This window comes from Tinamus guttatus, unplaced genomic scaffold (genome assembly GCF_059628265.1).
Source record: "Tinamus guttatus ecotype Peru unplaced genomic scaffold, ASM5962826v1 Tinamus_guttatus_pri_ptg000079l, whole genome shotgun sequence".
NCBI lineage: Eukaryota > Metazoa > Chordata > Aves > Tinamiformes > Tinamidae > Tinamus > Tinamus guttatus.
Window position 1 is genome coordinate 2,477,922 of NW_028288613.1, and position 19,258 is coordinate 2,497,179.

Here is a 19,258-nt window from a genome sequence, read left to right on the forward strand (position 1 = left end):
CAATAAACATTAATTAGACTTACCAGAAAATAAAAACTACTTATTGTTGGAGGAAACTTTGTGTTTTAACATAATCACCTCAGAAGCTTTTACAAATTATTCCTTAGGTACCTGGTGGTATGATCATTTCAAAGCACAAGAACACACCTGAAAGCACTACAGATTTCATTTTACTAACAGGGAAGAATTGCAATGCATTAAACAAAAATGTTTATAAATGGTAGTCAACACATTCCCATAGTATACTATGTAGAAGACCATCAAACATATAGTTATACTTTATTTAACTTTTATATAACTTGATCCCCCAAACAAGCTGTTACCTTCTTCAATTTGAATTAACACACAACTATTCCTCATTTATCTGTAACAGTAAATCAGCTTTTTCACTTACTATGTGATAGATATAGCCTGCTACTAAAGCTGTATTGATTTAAAAATAACCTTCTTCTATTAAAGCTTAGTTCAACTGTCCATTTCGGAGCACAGTATGTAGGATGCTATATACAAGAATGCAGTATTTTTAAGTAAATTCAGCTGCTATTTAATGCCAGGCTAAATCAAAGTTTAAAATAAGGATTTTTACATCTTTAAAAGGAAGAGTAACTTTGGTGGTTTGAATTTGATGGTGACAACTCCTTGGTACCTCCCAACCAGTGTCACTGCCACACAGGGCTATGGGGAAGATCTGTCTGAAAAGTCCCAGATTCATTACACCCAATTATTCTTCTATTAAGGTTGCAAATAACTGAAATCCAAAAGATCAAGTGTATATTTATATTTACAAAGACAGATCAGCTTAATAGTTTCCTAACAAGCTTTCCTGATGGCATGTTGGCTATCTGAACACGTTACCTGTATCCTTTATTCCTAGAGCAGAAGCTCAGTGTCTGCACAGCACTGGGCTCGTGATTGAAGGCAAAGCAGCATCTCCTTGGAAAATTTAAAGATGAGTATTAACAAGCTTCAGTAAGAATTGCTAATTTTGTTTACTAGAGGGACACTCATGAAGACAGAAATGTTTTAAAGAAGAAAGAAAAGCATTAAAGAAGAAAAGAAATTCCAGCATTTCATTTACAGATGACTTGCAATATTCTCAAGGGAATATCAGCAAGCATGTTTAAGTGAATATTTCCTTTACATCTAACTCTCGATGCAAAAGGTTTTTGTTTTCAATGCCAGGACAAAACGATTCTAAAACTATAGATATGCTTAAAAACAGAACATTCTGAAACAGAAGCCGAGCTCCACATGAATGCCAAATACCTGGAAAACTAAATGCAACTGGAAAGAAAAAAAAAAAAAAAAAAAGTTACAGCACTCTTTGAACGTCCAATTTTCTTCTTCTACTCCATGGTGCAAAAATCCTCCCTTGCTTTTATTGTTACCCATCTCTGAGTTGTAACGTAGGGAAACAGCAGTTTTTTCCCCAGCTTTTTCTTCTTGTTTTCTAACAAGATAACCAACTTCTAAACAAACAAACATCAGAAAAAATGGAGATAGAAATATGTTTAAAAAATAAACCTAAAGCTGGGAAATCAAGATATAGAAGTTATTCATGCCTACCTGTGAAAACCTCTAAATTTCCAGACAAAAACAACAGCACATCCAATTTAATATTTGAAAAAATTAAAGGAGGAACCTGTGCTTACTTCAGCAACCTGATATTTAACATTACCATGTGCTTCCTTCTCCAGCAACAACTGAACAAGTTTCACTGCAGAAATTCTCTTCAGTGGTGTCCACCCAAGTGCTTTAATTTTTACCTGTTACAAAAGACAAATATTTATTAAATCTGGAGCTAAATCTCTGTTTGCATTTGTTGATCTGACGCAAATCAGATTAAGCGATGATATTGTTAATACCCTGAATCAAATATCACCATAAGTTACATGGTTGTATACGTGAAGCCCGTATCTCTGCACATTGCTGAAGGAGCACCAGGACAATCACTACTTTGCAGAACTGCAGATGTGAGAAGCAAGATCCATCCCCTGGTTCCTGAGGCACCTGGAAACACGATCCCAAAAGCTTCGTGTTGGGCTGCAGTTCTGGAATTCCCTCCCAGAGCCCTCGGTGGAGCAGACATGGAAACTAAAGCCCTGTTTTGAGGCTCAGACTGGGAAGTGTTTTATATTAATCTAGCACAGGGGGACGGTGGCTGGAGCTGAAGTCACACACTGAGGCCTTAGCAAAGCAGAAAGCCCCCGGGCTCCCATCCCGGTACATCCAGGCTCCCATTCCGGTATATCCAGGCTCCCATCCCGGTATATCCAGGCTCCCATCCCGGTATCCCTGCTGCCACATGGAGCCCACGCGAGCACGCAGGGCAGAACCATGAGATCAGTGCAGGGAGCACCAGTTTTATTTGGGCAGTAACTAAACCCTTGCAAAGATCATGGGAAGGGCTTCCATGACGACTCCTGCTTCCCAGCGTCACAGGGGCAGCAGGGACCGTCTCAGCCCTTCCAAATCCAGGATCCTTTCCTCACTTCTTCCCTCTTTATCACACTTGGGTCTTTTTCTGTCATTCCCTCCTCCTTTTCCCTGTATCCCCTTTGAGCTCTGCTATCTGACAGACTTAGCCGATTTTATGAAAATTCTTCAGCTTTTGCCAGCACACAGGTCTCTGGCCAGACCATTTTTCTCAGGAATTCTGGCAAATCCCAAACCTAGAGGTAGTTAAAGCCCCATACAAGTATCTTTACAGAGTCTCTTTTCTTCCTTCTTTCTTTGTTTTTAACATCTGTCACAAAATTTGCAACTTAAATGCATCCTAGCAAACTCCACAAACACTGGCATGAATAACAGGAAAGATAATTAAACAGAGTGATCCAAGTAGGTGAATTGCACTTTCAAGAAGCTCACATTTCAGATTTATCTTCCCTGACAGCCTTGCCTTTCCTGAACTATTAACACGGCTTGGGATGTTGTTTCTTCTCTCTGTCAAGCTGCACTGAAACTTTCAGCTCTTTCCGTGTTTATTTCCCCCACCTACAATGTCCTGAAGTTTCCAAAGTTGAAAAAAAACCCTAAATCTAAAATACTTTTTCCAGCAAGAGATCTGATTGCTATGGGAACTTTAACTTAACCTTAATCAGTTCTTTTCTCACCACTTCAGCCAATGATAACTACTAGCCATTCATCTCTCCAAAATTTGGTCCTTTTAGGGAAAATTTATATATATAACTACTGTCTTTTATCCTCTGGAAACAAAGCATGAAAAAAGACAAATACTTCATAGCAGCTACTGCTAAATGGATATTTTTCCAAGCTCTAACCCTCAAGACATATTCACTCACAGCAGAATATACCCATTGGCAATGCACCTCAAAGAAATGCAATTCCTGGGAAGAAACTTTCCTTTTCTGTTCATCTGGAAGTATCAGACCATAAGAATGAAAAGCATGTTAAACTGCACAGCACTTTAAATTCATTAAGTAGCAAAAAATAGGTAGTTTTGTGTGTCCAGTCATAAAACTTACCATGAGAACAAATATCCAGCAACATTAAAACTGTGAAGACAGGAATCCTGATAAACTCATAACAAATGCAGTAATATCTGGCAATTAATGAAAAAAATCTCTATTCTAAAAACAGAATAAACTCCATAACATAGTATACCAGTTTTTAGTAACATTAATTAAATCCATATTATCCTGACTAACTTAAGACAACCATTTGGTAAGTTTAAGCTTATCTCCTCTTTTTCCTGCCCCTTGCTCTGTCTGCACTCCTGAAGGAGCCTCTATCAATCTGACTTTTCCCCCAATCTAGACTTGTTTTACAGATCATCAATTTAATTTCTCAGTGCTTTACATTCCCTACTATTCTCAATTAGAATAACATTATATCCATCAGTCCTTATTTTTGAATCTCCAACTTTTCATTCTGCCTGCCAGCTTTCTTAAATCGGAGCTTCTGAGCACCTTATCAACTGCAACCTCGTTGATTAAGCAATATCACCCACTTGCTGGTATTTACTGAGCCATCCATAAATACCCCCCATTTTATTTGCTAATGCAAAGTTGTGTCCCCCTGTGGTGTGAAACAAAACGTGGGCAAACCTGGCTATCTCCAGTTTTATGGAAGCTGTAAATAAAACAAAATGCTTTATTTTTACTAAAGCTGCAAAGACCTTCCATTTCAGATCAGGGAGATTTCCTATCATATCCTCTCTCTCCTACTAAGAGAATTTTCCTTACTCCCCATGCCTTACTGAGGAACTATTATTTATCCATAAATGAAATATTGCTAAAAAGGAAAGGCTGAACAACAAAAAGACTTTGGTGTTCTCATGGCAATGTTCTGGCTAGCACCAGACTAGCAGGGGTCTGGAAGAGCAGCCTCTACAGATTTAGGACTATGGGGTCTTCTCAGTGAAATGTATAGATAAAATACTGACCTTACAGTATCATTAATCACACTTGCAATAACATAACCACGTCCTCCCATCCACATCCCAATGCAAAGCTGTAGAGATGCAGAGATCTCCCAGATCTCTGGCTTTTCAACAAGTGCCTTGGAATTCGAGATATGTAACCATACCCAGGTGACCATCAAAACTGTATTATTAAAAAATTAAGAAGAAACGCCGTGAAGATGGGACATGGCTATAATTGTTCCAAGTTTTAAGGATGTTCACTACTATCTAAGTGTCTGACAAGGAAGAGTAAAAATCTATCAGAAATCTAACCCTATAACGGGTGTCCAAGCTGAAAATAGTTGGCCTTTTACTGACAAGGAATAAGATTGCAACTATATTTTTCAAGTTTGATGAGCTCCTAAGAGCTTTCTGAAACTCTTTAAAGCGTCACCCCACTTCAAAGAACAGTAAGAGAGTGGACAACAGGCAGAAGCATCAAACCTGCCTGGTAAGCAACTGTTTCACAGTGATGCCTCACGCACCCTGCTTAAACAAGATGGGTAAATCTGATTCAGAACTCAGATAATTAGTCTAAAAGTTTTATTTTAGCTAGCAAGAGCAGTTATCCTGTTTTATAACATCCTGTATCCACCTGTTAATACATAAATTAGTGAAGGAGGGGAAACACCAAGTACATACAGGCATTTAGAAGACATAGGAAATGGGATAAGGATTCCCTCTTCAGGAGGGCACCACTACTGAGCTAATGTTCAGCGCTCAGAATTGAGACAAAAGTGGATTAACAAAGACTCCCTCTTTCCAGTAGCATGGATTTGAAGCTCCAGACACACATTTCTGCTATAAATTGCTGCAGGATTTTATATGATTATTCCTCAGCTGCTTGAACCCACTTTTTTTGCTGAAATTTGCCACCCCTCAGGACAGTCTGCAAGCAAACTCTATCCTACGTTGATGCAAGTTCAAGCAGCTCAAACTACAGTCACCCAAGGTTTAACTAAGAGCTCTCCTTACACTAAAGCAGATGAGAACTTGCACAATCCCCTGCAAGGGCTAAAAGAATGGTAGTAACCAAATCTGGAAAATATTCTATGTCCTAAGTCAAAAATTAAGATATTTTGAAACTGTGTCAGACTATAAACAGTCTGATTATGAAAGCATAATGACATGCCAAAATATAACATATGTTTTAATATACTATATCACTGTAAGTATAGATACATGTTGCAATATTAATGTTATACAGCCTCTACACAATTATATTCACACTATACATTTTTGCACTTCCATTCTTCTGGTGTACATCTGTTCCCTTTCATATGAATATTTGCACAAAACACAGAGCGTTTAAACAATCTTTTGATACGTTTTCACTAAAATGGATATTGAAAAAAATGTTTATACTACATCTGCGTATGGATCATATTCTTGATAGCTTTTTAGAATGTTTAAAAGCAATATTATTTAAGGATTTTTCTTCATTAAAAATGAATGCAGAAGTAAAAAGATTACTGTGATTGTAATCTTTAATAATGAATTTTTTAGATTAAAATTATACAGTACATATTTTTCCCCAGTGTACCTAGATCTATTATTTGATCCAAACACAGGGAGGAAAGAAAAAAAAAAAAGAATCAAATCCTGTTGGATGAGATAAAGGAAGGCAGTAATACCTGTCATGTCCTTTCTGAGAAGCAATCATCAGAGCAGTAAAGTCCAATTTATCAGGTACATCTACCTTCCCAGGTCTTACAAGCTAAAGGGAAAAAAAGGAAAAGAAATTTTACCAAACAAATATTGGCAGAGGACCAACTCCTTGTATAATGATTTAAAAATGCTCTCATCATTCATTAAATTTGTCAGTGGTGTGAGACAAAATGATTACGGATTACATTTTAGATAAAATTTGCAAATATAACAGCTAAGTCTGATATAAAAGTATGCAGAGTGTCTCAGAAGACACTGATAATTGAATTTTGAAAGAGCACAATTGGATGTTATTTGTAGTACAAAGTGGACAAATTAATTTTAGTAGCATAGTATTAACCTACTACTGGCAAATGATCAGTTTTCATATTTCACAAAGCAATGTATTTTGTATCTTCTGCTTTAGAAACAGAAACTATACCATGATTTTGCATTAGATATGTTTCATGCGATATATTATTCAAAGTTGTTATAAGAACGGATATCATTAATAGAACAGAATATGTCAGATAACTTCCTTCCTTGGAGACTTGGCTTCAAAATGCGCCTTAAAAATACCTTCCAAAAAAGAAAACAAACAACAACAACAACAAAAAACCAAAAATATGACCAACTTAGGCTTGTATCCTTTGAGTTGCTAATGAATTTTAAATTATTTTAAAATATTTTATTTAGAGAGAAAATAGACCTTTGTTTCCCTAGAGTGAAAAATCTTCACTATTTGCAATAAATTTTAATAAGAAATTATTTTTTCACCTAGGCAGATTAAATCAGCCTTCCCTATGATTTCCAGCAGGAGAACTGACCTTTCACAGCAAATGTGGTTATTAGATGAAAAACACAAATCTGTGAGGGTGAAGATCATATATTTATCTTTTGAAATAAATTCTTCACGTTTTATTAGAGCTGTTTAGTTGCAAACGTTCAGGCAGTCATATTGCATGGTGATAATACCTTTATTTACAGAATTTAAGGCTTCAGTGAAAGCAGTAAGTAAATGATGAGATCACTGGTGAAGACAGTCACCAATTAACAAGCAGCAGCTGTTTCTCTTCTTTTTTAGGGTACAATTGATTAAAATTGCATGCTTCATTTAAGCAGAATTTTCTTGTACTTTACCAAAGAGGAAGAGCAAACTTCTTCCAAATAGAGTAGTTGCTTTTCTGATTTATTAAACCTCTTTCCAACTGAATACAAATTAGAAACCTATTCTGCTTTAGTGTGTACAACCAGCAAACACTGTTTAAAAAATTAGAGTTTAAAAAATATTTCGTATTTTAAGAAAAAATAAACTGCAACAAAAACAGTTGTTACAACAAGTTATACAGGCTTAAACTATATACCCTTTGCCACTTAGTGGTTCTGTGTGTGTCCATGTATGACTAGACATATACTCAAACACACTATATATACGCATGCATGCCATATATATGTATATTAGAGAATTGAAAATGTTATTTTACTCTGAAGATTTTCTAGATGTTAGATCAAGCATAGGATTGCTATGACCCAGCATGGTCTAATCTGCAATGCAATCAACCTAAAACTACTTAAAGAGATTTCTGCTTTGTGCCATTATGAAATATAAAAGCTTAATACAGTTCAAAAATATCTACACAGGGAATAAAAATTGATGATAAGGCACAATAAGACACACTGACTGGAAATTGAAACTAATGAAGTATACACAAGAAAAAAGGCGTAGCTTTTAAACTGCATGGGTAATTACTCTCTGGAACAACTTACCTACAGCTGTAGTGGATTCTCCACAGTTATTTTCATTTAGCCGTGAACAAAAATTTATGAAGAAAATCCTATGTCTTATGCTATGCCAGAGGTTGGGTGCTAGCCATAATGATCTGGACATGGAGATTATATAACTTGTACAGTAATATTTTGCAAGAATAGAACTATTTTAAGCAAACTTGGGTTACTTGAAAAGCTCAAGGTTTATTATAAATGCATGAAAAAATAGTCTCAACTTCAGAAGATCTACCTGCAGTCAAATGAACTTGCTCAAGATTATTTTATGTACTAAGTCTTTGAAATATTCCATACATCAGTTCTTTAATTACTGATGTTTTTTAAACACCAACAGCATCTATCATGACTTAATTGTATATTTTAGGAAAACTCTCTTTCCTTTGCTGTGAAAAGTATGTATGGAGTATGCAACTAGAAGTTTTAATTTAAAAAAAAAAAAAAAAAAAAAAAAAAAAGGTTCATGATAAAATTCTAATTCCCTACGTCCTTTCAGGTATCATTTTAAAATATGCAGTTCCTTGATTCCAAGCATATATTATTCAGGTCACCAATTTTTTTTCAGAAAAAAAAAACCTATTTATTATTTTCTTCTGTAATGATTTTTTATATTCCTCATGATACTTGAACATCTGCCATTCACAGAAGTTACTCCTCCCTCTGCTAGTTTAAGAACTCCATTTCTATAGCCGGTTCTTTCACACTTCAACTGCAATTTTTAATAACTTCAGAAATACAAGTTTTTCTAGGCAAGCAATTCACTGACTAGAAACTGGGACTCCTGAAGAGAAGCGCAACTGATATTTTCCAAAGAATGGTTTCTAGGGAAGCCACAGAAAGAGTGGGCATGCCAACATCTTTCACTGGCAGATATATTTTTGGTATCATAATCATATTCATCCTAAATAAAGAAAACAAGCACACAGCTATGTCAAAGAATACATATAATTTTGTTTTAAAAATATTTGAGAGAACACTTGAGAAATTGTAACTCGAAAATAAATTATTCCTCCACTGACTATTAATTTAAAATTATGTGATGCTCCTAGTATTTGCTCAGAAAACATATTACGCTTTTGAACATCGCCATTTTTATCATTTTTTTTTTAATCTGTGTAAAGATCTCTCAAATTAGCCACTTTACAATTCTGTACTACTTACTAGTAGCGGACACAGACATAACTGGTCCATGAGCACAAATTCCTTTAGGACGAGGACCTTTAACTGAAATCCGTAGGACATTCTTAGCTCAAGGGCAGCTACAAATTCTGTGCAGCACATCCTCTAAAGAGAAAGGAAATAAACAGTCTCATATGATATTCAAACACTGCAAACATTTTCCAAACATTTCAACATATACTAAGTGATCACAAATACTTCTAGAGTGTTTTCAAAACATTAACACTATTCCTCAAAATAAAATGTCCTTACATTTTATATCACTGCTCCCATACTGACCCATCCACCAAATCAGGGCAGCAGGGTACAATCCATATTGGAACATAATGACTTTTTCAGTGTAAGCTAAGTTATAAATCAAGGGCAGGATGCAAATGGTACAAACACTGCTAGTGCAGTTAGAGTAGGGCCTTTTTTCAAGTTCTGCTCCGGTCCGTGGGGATTTTCAGCTAAACCCGAGGGAAAACCTCCTTGCCTTGGAGTAGCAGTGACTGTTTTAGAAGTTATGCTAAGCACAACTTTTAAAACTGTCCCATACAGGAAAAAACTCACTTGCAAGTAATCTTAACATTGCCTGTGTATCAGCTATTCTCTCATGAAAAATGCCAACTATAGACAAGAAAAGGCATCTCTGCCTCTAAATACCTCATCACCACATGTAGTTAAATCAATAGCTGACTACAGTACGTTCAAAAAAAAAAAAACCAAAGAGGTACAAATATGCTTTCATTTACAGAGTATCTACAAATTTAAACTATAAAATACTTTTTGCAGGAGGAAATATTTCAGGAGAAGAGCAGATTTTATTGTTTTATTTTATAGAATAACTCTTAAGTGAAATATTAATCAAATATTTACACAGTCTCTGAAGTCCAGCATATACTACCTGCTATTTAACAAGAACACTTCCTTGGAAGAACCGTTTATTACAAATTGTTTTTATACTTAGATAATTTTGAAAGCTGGATGTAGTTAAAGACGTATTTATGGACTATAAAGGAAGCCAACTTGACAAAGCATAAAAAGGTTAGTACTAATACAGTCCAATTCTGCCACCTAGTGAAAGTTAATATAAATTTCCCAAAGACATCACTTTGTGTATCACAAAAAAAGGGGGAAAAAAAAAAAAAAAAAAAAAAAGGAAAGGAAAAAAATCATGTGGAAGAAAAGGATCAAAATGCATAGCCATGCAACCATACAATGCAAAAGGCTTCAGAGATCTCCAGAAGGTTCCTCTCCCGGGAGCCTGAGGAAAGCCAAATTATGCAGTGTGGAAGTAAACCCCTATCCACCACGAAATGCTTCCTGAACAAGCTGCTTGGTTGCAAACACAGCTGCAGATCAACATACAAAATCACAAGACAGTAAAACGGGGGAAAGAAATAGAGGAAATGTTAAAGCATTAATATCTATACTCATCATCCTAAATGGTTTTCCATTTTCTTTATGTTTCTTAATACACAAACAAGCAGTCTCTCAACTTCATGAATACTATTCACTCCATATTTATTTCAATAAAGGAAACTGGGAGACTCTCCACTCATTTTGTGATAATATCTAAAAAGTGGATATGGTATCCAAGTGTATATTCTCACGGCAAGTATTGGTTTGTTCCAAGTGACTGAAATACTTGTAAATTGAATTGTAAAGCTCTGAGCTTTCCATGAGCTCTCTAACCTGTCAGTCAGAGGTGCCCAACACACAGGTAGGGAATAAACAGCAGCTCCAGGGAGGCTGACAGAATTTTGCTCATTTTCTGGCCACATACTGACTCTCTGTATAAAAGAAATGGAACAGGGGCAGATTCTGAACAAGTCATTTCAGGAAATCCTGAAATTATTCACAACTTGGAATGCCCCCTTAATAAAAAAATACTAAACATCAAGGTAGAAAATATTCCTTGATAATACTTGCAGTTAAAATTAGTAGTTATTCAAAATGTTTATTAATAATTACTTTAGATCTTAATAATATATTGCAAAACAGTCTACTTTTACTTTTTACTCTTGCAAAAGAGACTTAACTGTCTTTACAGCACATACTGAGCATTTAAATCACTCTCAATTTTAAAATGCTTAACAAATTGTAAGATAGCAATGCACCTACATACACATGACACTAAGTATGTTATTTTGGGAGTTTGCTTCATCTGCATATTTTAAACCTTTGCTGTTATTTTAACCATTGGATTCCTATTCTTCTCTCAGGGCTCCAAAGCATCTCAATACTGCAGAGTCATTTCTCCTGCAGCTGAAGGACATGGTTTATTGTCGATCCTTTCTCCTAAAAATGACCATTTGAACAGATTGTTTTTTTAATATAGTATGTATAAATATTTTCACATGTCATAAAATGGATTCGGGACATTTAATAGCAAAATTACATTATCCTTTGATTTAATACTTGTGCCTGTAACAGTTTCCTTCTGAAGTTTGCTTTTACAGAACAGTGAAACATTTCCTCCTTGGTCAATATGACACTCCAAGAGACAGGCATGTGTGTGATTGATCCACGTTATCAGTCATATACAAGTATTAAAATGAAAACTGATTTTCAGTTATGTTTTAACATGCTGTAAGGTTGGATTAACCACCAGAAAACAACAGACTTTTCTGAGAGCTATAGCGTCCTGCCCGTACCATAATGAAACAAATCCTTTTATTTTTAAGCTAGTGAGCCAGTGTGACTCCTGTTGCATTTAACAATACTCACTCGCCAACTATTCTGCCTATGATTCATACTATTGTGCATTCTTTCTCTATAAGCCTATTTAACTTAAATGTCAACTAGATTACTTCTTGTATTAGAAAAATATCTTACACAGATATTCTAAACCTGGTATTAGTTAATTATATCCCTTGCTTGTAAAACTTGTATCACTTTCGTACAACATGGTAATTACCAAAAGAGGTAGGCTTCGATAAAAAGGAGCTAGGATCAGCACCGATAGTAAGGGCTTTTTAACTGTGAGGGATTTCAAAATGTTGCACTTTGCTCACCGAAAAACCTTTCTTATCTTTCACACCTTTCCTGAAAGTATGTCTTCAGCACATACATTTGGGCATGAGGAAGTACTTCCCCTCTCCCTACTGACCTAAGATACATGTATTTTTATGCATTTTGTGCACACAAACTCAGAGTTTTGCATTATCATAACTCTGAGGAAAATACATTGAGTCTGTACCAAAATATTTCAATCCTACATAAGTAGTCTACTTCGGCCATAAGACTTCTTTTGGCACTGGTAAGTGCCTGCTCTTTTGTAATAAAATAGTTTCATTTCCCACTAGGAAAATTATCTCTTGTTGAAAAACAACAAAGCAGCATCTAATTTGAAGAAGAGTACTTGGAATTTTATATTCCATTATACTTTTATGCACTGTGCACTACAACTTGCATAGTTTTCAGATGCATACAGTGGAGAAAAGCATGTTAGCAAATACAGCATTTCAACACCTACTACTGCTTTCAGAAATCCTGAACACCTGAAAAGGAACACTCTTTTATTAGGAGGTCCTCCAGCTAAGTCCTCATCATCTTCCACTTCATAATTTGCTCTCACTTTATTCTCGGTATCTTTCAGTGGAGAGAAAATATTGCATTTGTTGGCAATGTTTAACAGTTGAATTAGCTAAATCTGTTGACCGAAAGGTCATAGCAATAGCAAATACTGTGCTATGGCTATATATCAGATAGATCTCAGATATCTCAATACATTAATAATGTTTTCTGAAAGAAAATATGGCTTGATTTGTATCGATAGGGAAACTCTCACTAAGCTCAAAGGCTAAAGATTTAGTTGCACGTCTGTAACCAAACGGATGTTCAGACCAAATCTCAGCTGTTTATACAAGGACAAGAAGGCCCTGATTCGGCTGATAAGAGCCATTCCAATTCACACGAACCTCACAGCACCTTGGCTTGCAGAAGACCTGCAGAGTTAAAGCCAACATGTGAAAATTGACCTGGTTGAAGTTCGTAGCAAAACTCCTATTGACTTGATGAGGGCAAACACTTTTTAACATCTTGGGCAAAATTAATCCAACTGGTGGCCAAACTAATCAAATAGGATTTTCTGGGACTAGACAGACATTGACATCATTGCAAGAGCTCGGTCACGAAATGCAGCAGCAACCAAATGGAGCTGGAAGGCACCGAGCTACAACAGTGGCACATCACAACAGTCTCTTCCTGTGAAAACAGAGCAGATTTTTCTTTCCAGAGCAAACCAGCCCTTGCCAGCCTCAGCATGAGCATACAAACCCAGCCGTGCCAGCTCCAGGTCAGCTGCATGGACAAAAGCATCCAACCTCGGCAGGCAAAAGTCCATCCTCCTTCATGGCAGAGCTCTCTGCCCTCCACTTTGCAGTCCCTCACTATTGCCTTCTGCAGCAAGGCAATATTTGTTTATCACTAGGTGCCCTATATGTATAACACACTCACATTTTCACATCTCATGCTTCACTAAATAAGTTACAAATTATGTAAAATAAGCTGCAAATTGCGTAAAAATTTGCAAGGGTAAATAAGTACCTATAAATGCCACTTTTTTTAGAGTATTGATCTATAATAGATCAATAAAATTTATGGTTATTGAAAAATAACTATGAAATAATTTTTCCTTTCATATTAACTTTAGATTTATTTAGACTAACTAGATTAATTTTATATATGTTTTTACTATTCTGCATGAACTAAGACATGAGAAAACCTTTATCTAAAAAAAAAAAAGAAGAAAAAAACACAAATAAATCTCTATGTAGAGAAAGATATCAGAGGGTTTTTTTGGAACCTGATTTTTCTTAATCAGAAAAAAAGATAAAAAATACCATCTTTAATTAAATTCTCAAGAGAATGTTAGAATATTCAACTTGCAATACAGAAAATTAATTTTGGACTAAAGAGACAAATACTATTTATTTCAATAATCCATCACAGCAACAATGACCACTCCAAAAGCTGCACGTTTGCAGCCAAAAATTGCAAAGAAAACTGCAGTGATGGATTAACAAAACAACTGGCCAGTCAGGCAGATTCAGCCTCTGCTGAAACAGCAGGTCTGCTTGTCTCTTCAGTAACCTCCTCTAGGCTTTAACACATTTTTGGTTTTGGCTTATGCAGTTTGAAGAACCTGTACAATTCCCACTACGGCACCACTTTGCCTTGACTATTTTTCCAATCTATTCCACCAGTACCAGTAAAAGCAGAGCCTCTCTTGTTTCTTAAACAATTTGGGTTAAATTCTGGCTTCTCTTCAGCAAAATCTTGCTGACTTCCATGTGACTGAAGGTCTGGTTTCCACTTGATCTTGTCCTCTGCCTGTAAATCTATCCTGACCACTATCGACCACTACCTGTGATGCAAGTGATTCACCTGTTCATTGCTGTTACACTGTGGATTTTTCACTTTCTTTGCTCTATTTCCCTTCCACACCTTTAATTGGGCTCCTCAACATCTAGAAATCCCTATTTTGGGGCTTAAATGTATTTTTACTTTCTCATTCAAGGTAAAATACACTCTGTTACTAACATTTGGACAAACAAATTCCCAATTTGTTCTAAGATATTTTCCAGAGAAAAGTTTTGATCTGTTTATAAAGCAGAAAAGCCCCACTCTGCCAAGCGGACGGATGTTTCTCTAGTCCTTGCACCGTCTACCACAAGCCCCATCAGACAATCTGGCCCCTGCCCAAGCTCCTCGTCTCTAGTTCCTGTCATTTGGAACAAACCGTGTTAATACCGTCTAGCTGACTCTTCATCTCATTTCAAATCCAAGTTCAAAAAACCCTTCACTCTCTTCCCTGAGAGTTATCTTAATTTCTTCCTCCTCCTCCTGCTGTTCTTGAGCTGGAAAGTGTTAAGGCTGCAGTATGCACGAGTATTATATTAATGACTTCAAAAGAAAAAGCTGGTCTTGCTTTTTCAAGATGAATAGGAAGCAGATGAAGATACCTCACTGCATAAAACGTAACAAACCACCAATAAATTAGAATAAAATTCTGTTTAGATCTTCTGTCATCTTTCTTCTTTAGATGCCTTTATGTTTAAATAATACTTTAAGCTGTTCCCTAAAACAGCTTGGGGGGGAAAAAAAAGAAAATATTTGTGAAAGATAGGTAGAGCTACTATTTTGCTTCTCATATCATAATTTCAATAAAGGGTAAACAATTCTTTTCTCCCAAACCTTTTTCTCCCCTTTTCTGCTTTGGCCACCTCCCAGCCCAGGAACCAAGCGTGTTTCAGAGCCTGAGCACGAGCAGGTGCGATAACCTCGGCACTTCTGGGAACCAAACGCCGATTACTGCATTTGGACAAAATGCCAATTATTGCCAGAAGTACCATTTAGGATTAAATGGCACAGAACCATATCTTCCTTGATGGGCTACAGGCTACTGACTGGGAGAAAAATTATCAAAACTGAACTAAAATGAAATCTGTATAGTTAATATATTTTTTCTCCTTTTTAAAACAAAACGTGCTTAAAATTCATGTGAATTTATCGTAGTCTTTATAAAGTCCTAAATTCACTATAATTCATTGGTAAAATGCAGTTTGTATTTGTTGCCACTACTGAACAGAGCAAAGTCACTGCGTTATACCCAGAGCCTGCTGAAATGGTAAAACAAGCTTTGACCATTAAACCTGCAAAGAGAATACTTTCTTGATTGGAATCTAACTCAGAATAACAAATATCTCATTCAATGTTGGAGGAATGACCAAAAAAACAAATGCCACTTGCTGGAGAACAGGGAAAGCCTTACCAAAAGAATCCTATGAAGAAAACAGTTTTCTATGTTTTTCATAGTTTGGTAGAAGCCAAAACACAATACCCTTAAAATCCTGGAGGATGTACTAACCTGAAACCATCCTCTAAAGTCACTACTAGAATGCCAAACTTCCTTTTCTTAGTAACTCTGCAAGGAACACACAAGCATCAGCTAGGAAGATAACGATGACCTCTCCGAACGAGCGCGCACTCCTCGTCGTCGTGGGATGGGTGCAAATGCTCATGCAGTGTCAGCCAGGGTCTCTGCACTATGGTCATTGCTACGACACGTGGCAGGATGTTCCATGGACATCTCAGCAGGCCCATCGGGACAAATCCAGCAGCACTGATGTCTGTAGGCACCGCGCTGAGCCTCACATCCTCATGTGGTACTGAGGAACCAATGACTTAAATCGAGATTTTTTTTTTTTTTTTTTTTTTTTTTTTTTTTAAGTTAAACCACTTTGTTCTACACCAATCTATCCCTATTTGTCAGTACTTTTAAGAGCAGTAACACAGCACTAATAATATTTTATCAGCCAACTAAACCCTAAGTGGAAATTACACCCCAAAAATGCAACACTTCTCTACAACAGCACAGAAGGGTATTTATATGAAGGAAATTCTGTTTTAGTATTATAGTTTACTCAATAAAGAGTAATATAGTTACAGAATAACCCAAGTTAAATGTTGTTGTCACTGGGCCAGTAGAAGCTAACACAGTCTGCAAATGAAAAGGATTTTTTCAATGTTTGCTTGCTGTCTCTTGGCCAGACCCCAAACTTCCATATTCATACAAGTATGAAAAAGCAACTAAACCCATTCCTGCAGAGACTATTAAACTGCCATTTTTTAGTAACAGGACTCCATAAATCACAGCGTTGTTGTTCTTCTGAGCCTGGGAAGCTCCATCTCCAGGACATACTAGTGTTTGGGGTTCAGACAGATGACAGCTCATTTGGACCCTCATCCAAAGCACAGGCAAGCCAGTGGGCTTTATACCAGGCACACAGGCAGAAATATGTTACCAGGCATAAATCTTTTCATGTTAAAATGCATAATTAGCAAGGTCTTCAGGACTAATGTAAATCAAGATTAGGAAGGGCTCCCCAGTCTCAGGGGCTCTGGCTGCAGAGAGGCAGTTCCTCATCTCAGTACTGACACACAGCAGCACTGGAGGGTTTTGGCATCAAAAAGATTTTGTGCTGGAAAGCACGATGGAAAGAGGAACTGTTCTTCATACCATGTTCTAGTACTCATCTAACAGGAATAAACTACAATATTGCCTTTTAAGAAATGTGATATTCTCAACATCCATGTTTCATAGGCTTTGTTTACTGCATTTTAAACAAATTTAATCCAAAAGCCTTTGTTCAACAAACATTCTTGGGGTAAAAAGAAGTGACACCCTTAAATTTCCATTGCTTTTCAAACTACTGCACTCCAAATGGAAGAAAATGGAAGAAAAAAAGGAACTAATATTTTGATATTACAAATTCACATTCTCTGTAATTTATGCTCAAAAAAATCTCACTCTCTCAAGGATTTAATAGCAAAGCTGCAAAGAGTACCTATATATTAAGATAAGGAATATATTATGCGCTATTTACTGCTTTGCTACAGTACATTATCATAAGCACTTGCACAATAACATGAAATTTAAATCAATAGCAAAGTTCTTATTAATATCCTTTGGAAGTAGCTTATACTCAAATTTACTAGAAACCCTCAACTACACAGGGTGTTTCTGGCATTTATTAAAATTAATTAAATTGCATCGCAGAATGCTAAAAAGTATATCGTGTAAACCCTTAAGGGCCTGCTCTAAAGAGAGCAGATTGGATGTGACGATCAAGGAGCCTTATCAGGAAGGTGCAGCAGTGCAAGGGGAAGATGCTCCTGCTCAGTGGCAAGGCCAAAGCCAAGAACACGCCAGGGTGGGTGGCCAGTAGCATCAAGAGACTGGCCAAGAGCAGTGACCAGGGCTGCAGCAACGGGTCTCCAAACGGAACAGATGGAGATGGAGGAAAAAAAAAATCAAAGATGCAAGATCAGAAACCAATACACTGCAGAAAAACAGCAGAGCTGGAGCAAATGAGGCGTGCTGGGCAGCAGCGAGCGCTGCTTGGATGTCCTCGTTTGCAAAGACAACCTTCCCTTGCTCCTAAGCCAGCCCTTCTCTGGCTACGTTTCTGAGACTCCGGGGTTGCCAGAGGAGCTGACTGCAGCCGGCAGCATTTGGACGGATGCTGCAGGAAGAGGCTCAGAGTAATCAATCAGATACCTGGCTGCAGACCATGATATGCTTTTATACGCCCCGTTTTAGCAGAGATACAGAGCACAAACCGGTTCGCAGCCTGCTCTGTTGAAACAGTCTTCATCGCAAGAGGAATATTAGACTCGTAATATTTGGTGTTCAAAGAGTAAACGTTCTTAATTTGGTAACTTATTTAAATTTGCTCCCTGCTTCTAAAGGTAGAAAAAAAAAAAAAAAAAAAAGTAAAAACAGCAAGTTTCTTGAGGTACAATCAGAAATTCAAGTTGGTTCAGTGAACCAGACCACACTGTTGCCCCAATTTTTATGCACTGAAGAGAGTAAATCTATACAAAAAATGAGGAAAGTAGAAAGTACATACTGCTGCTGGTATGAAAAATGAGCAAAATCCAAGGCAGTTGTAATTCATCTGTTTACTTCATGGCACTTTTACCTCCATTTCATAAAGAAACATCTGTGAGATTGTGCTCTTTCAGTCCCCTCATGACATTTATGCTTATTGACCAATTTCAGCCACATTTCACAGAAGCAGAGATCTCAACAACAACGAGTTCCCAAAGATTTTGTGACCGAGAGCAGGGAGAGGACATCGAACAAGAATGAACTTCCTTCATTAAGGCAGGGCCCCAGGAAACGCAGGTTCTGCTGCTCAGAGAGGTATTTGCAGACCCTTCGGCCTTGCGGAGCAGCTCCTAGCGAAGCTCACGCTTGGTTCTGGCCTCCAGCTGGGCAGTTTGTCCAGCTTCGCTGCCAGCCACCCTAAGTGCCAATAATCAGCCTGCTTTGTGAGCAGCATATAATTAAACTTATCGCATTTGGATTGAGACATTCAGGCTGCTGAACAAAAGATTTGCTCCTATTTATTTGGGGGTTTTGGCTTTCTGTGCTGCTGTGGAGAAAGGACACATCCCTGCTGTCATAGTCAGGATGGTCCAAAGCAATGAAACCAGCAAACTCTGTAGGAAGAGGCGATTTTTATCAGACTACATGATCCAGAAAAAGCATAGTGCAGGAAGGGCACATATGCTTGCAACCTCTCCACCAAGGCTTTATCGGGCTCATTGCTGAGCTGCCTCCAGAACCAGAGTAAAAATTAACCCGTGGAGGCCAAAGCTGCACGAAGGCAGCGCATACACAAGAGCGGCCCTTTCCCGCTCCGGCTCACTAGCACCCTGCAGTAAAACAAA

General features: G+C 37.1%; 1 protein-coding gene across 1 annotated transcript in view; it reads right to left on the bottom strand.

Moving 5' to 3' along the window:
• The window catches only part of LOC148595647 (uncharacterized), a 28,305-nt gene that overhangs the window by 4,161 nt on the left and 4,886 nt on the right, over nucleotides 1–19,258 (bottom strand). Inside the window, exons 2-3 of the mRNA XM_088520012.1 lie at nucleotides 9,014–9,136; nucleotides 6,058–6,140 (exon numbers count right to left, since the gene is read on the bottom strand). Of these exons, the coding sequence (XP_088376138.1) occupies nucleotides 6,058–6,140; nucleotides 9,014–9,133 (203 nt within the window). The 5' untranslated portion in view covers nucleotides 9,134–9,136. The remainder of the gene's footprint in view (nucleotides 1–6,057; nucleotides 6,141–9,013; nucleotides 9,137–19,258) is intronic.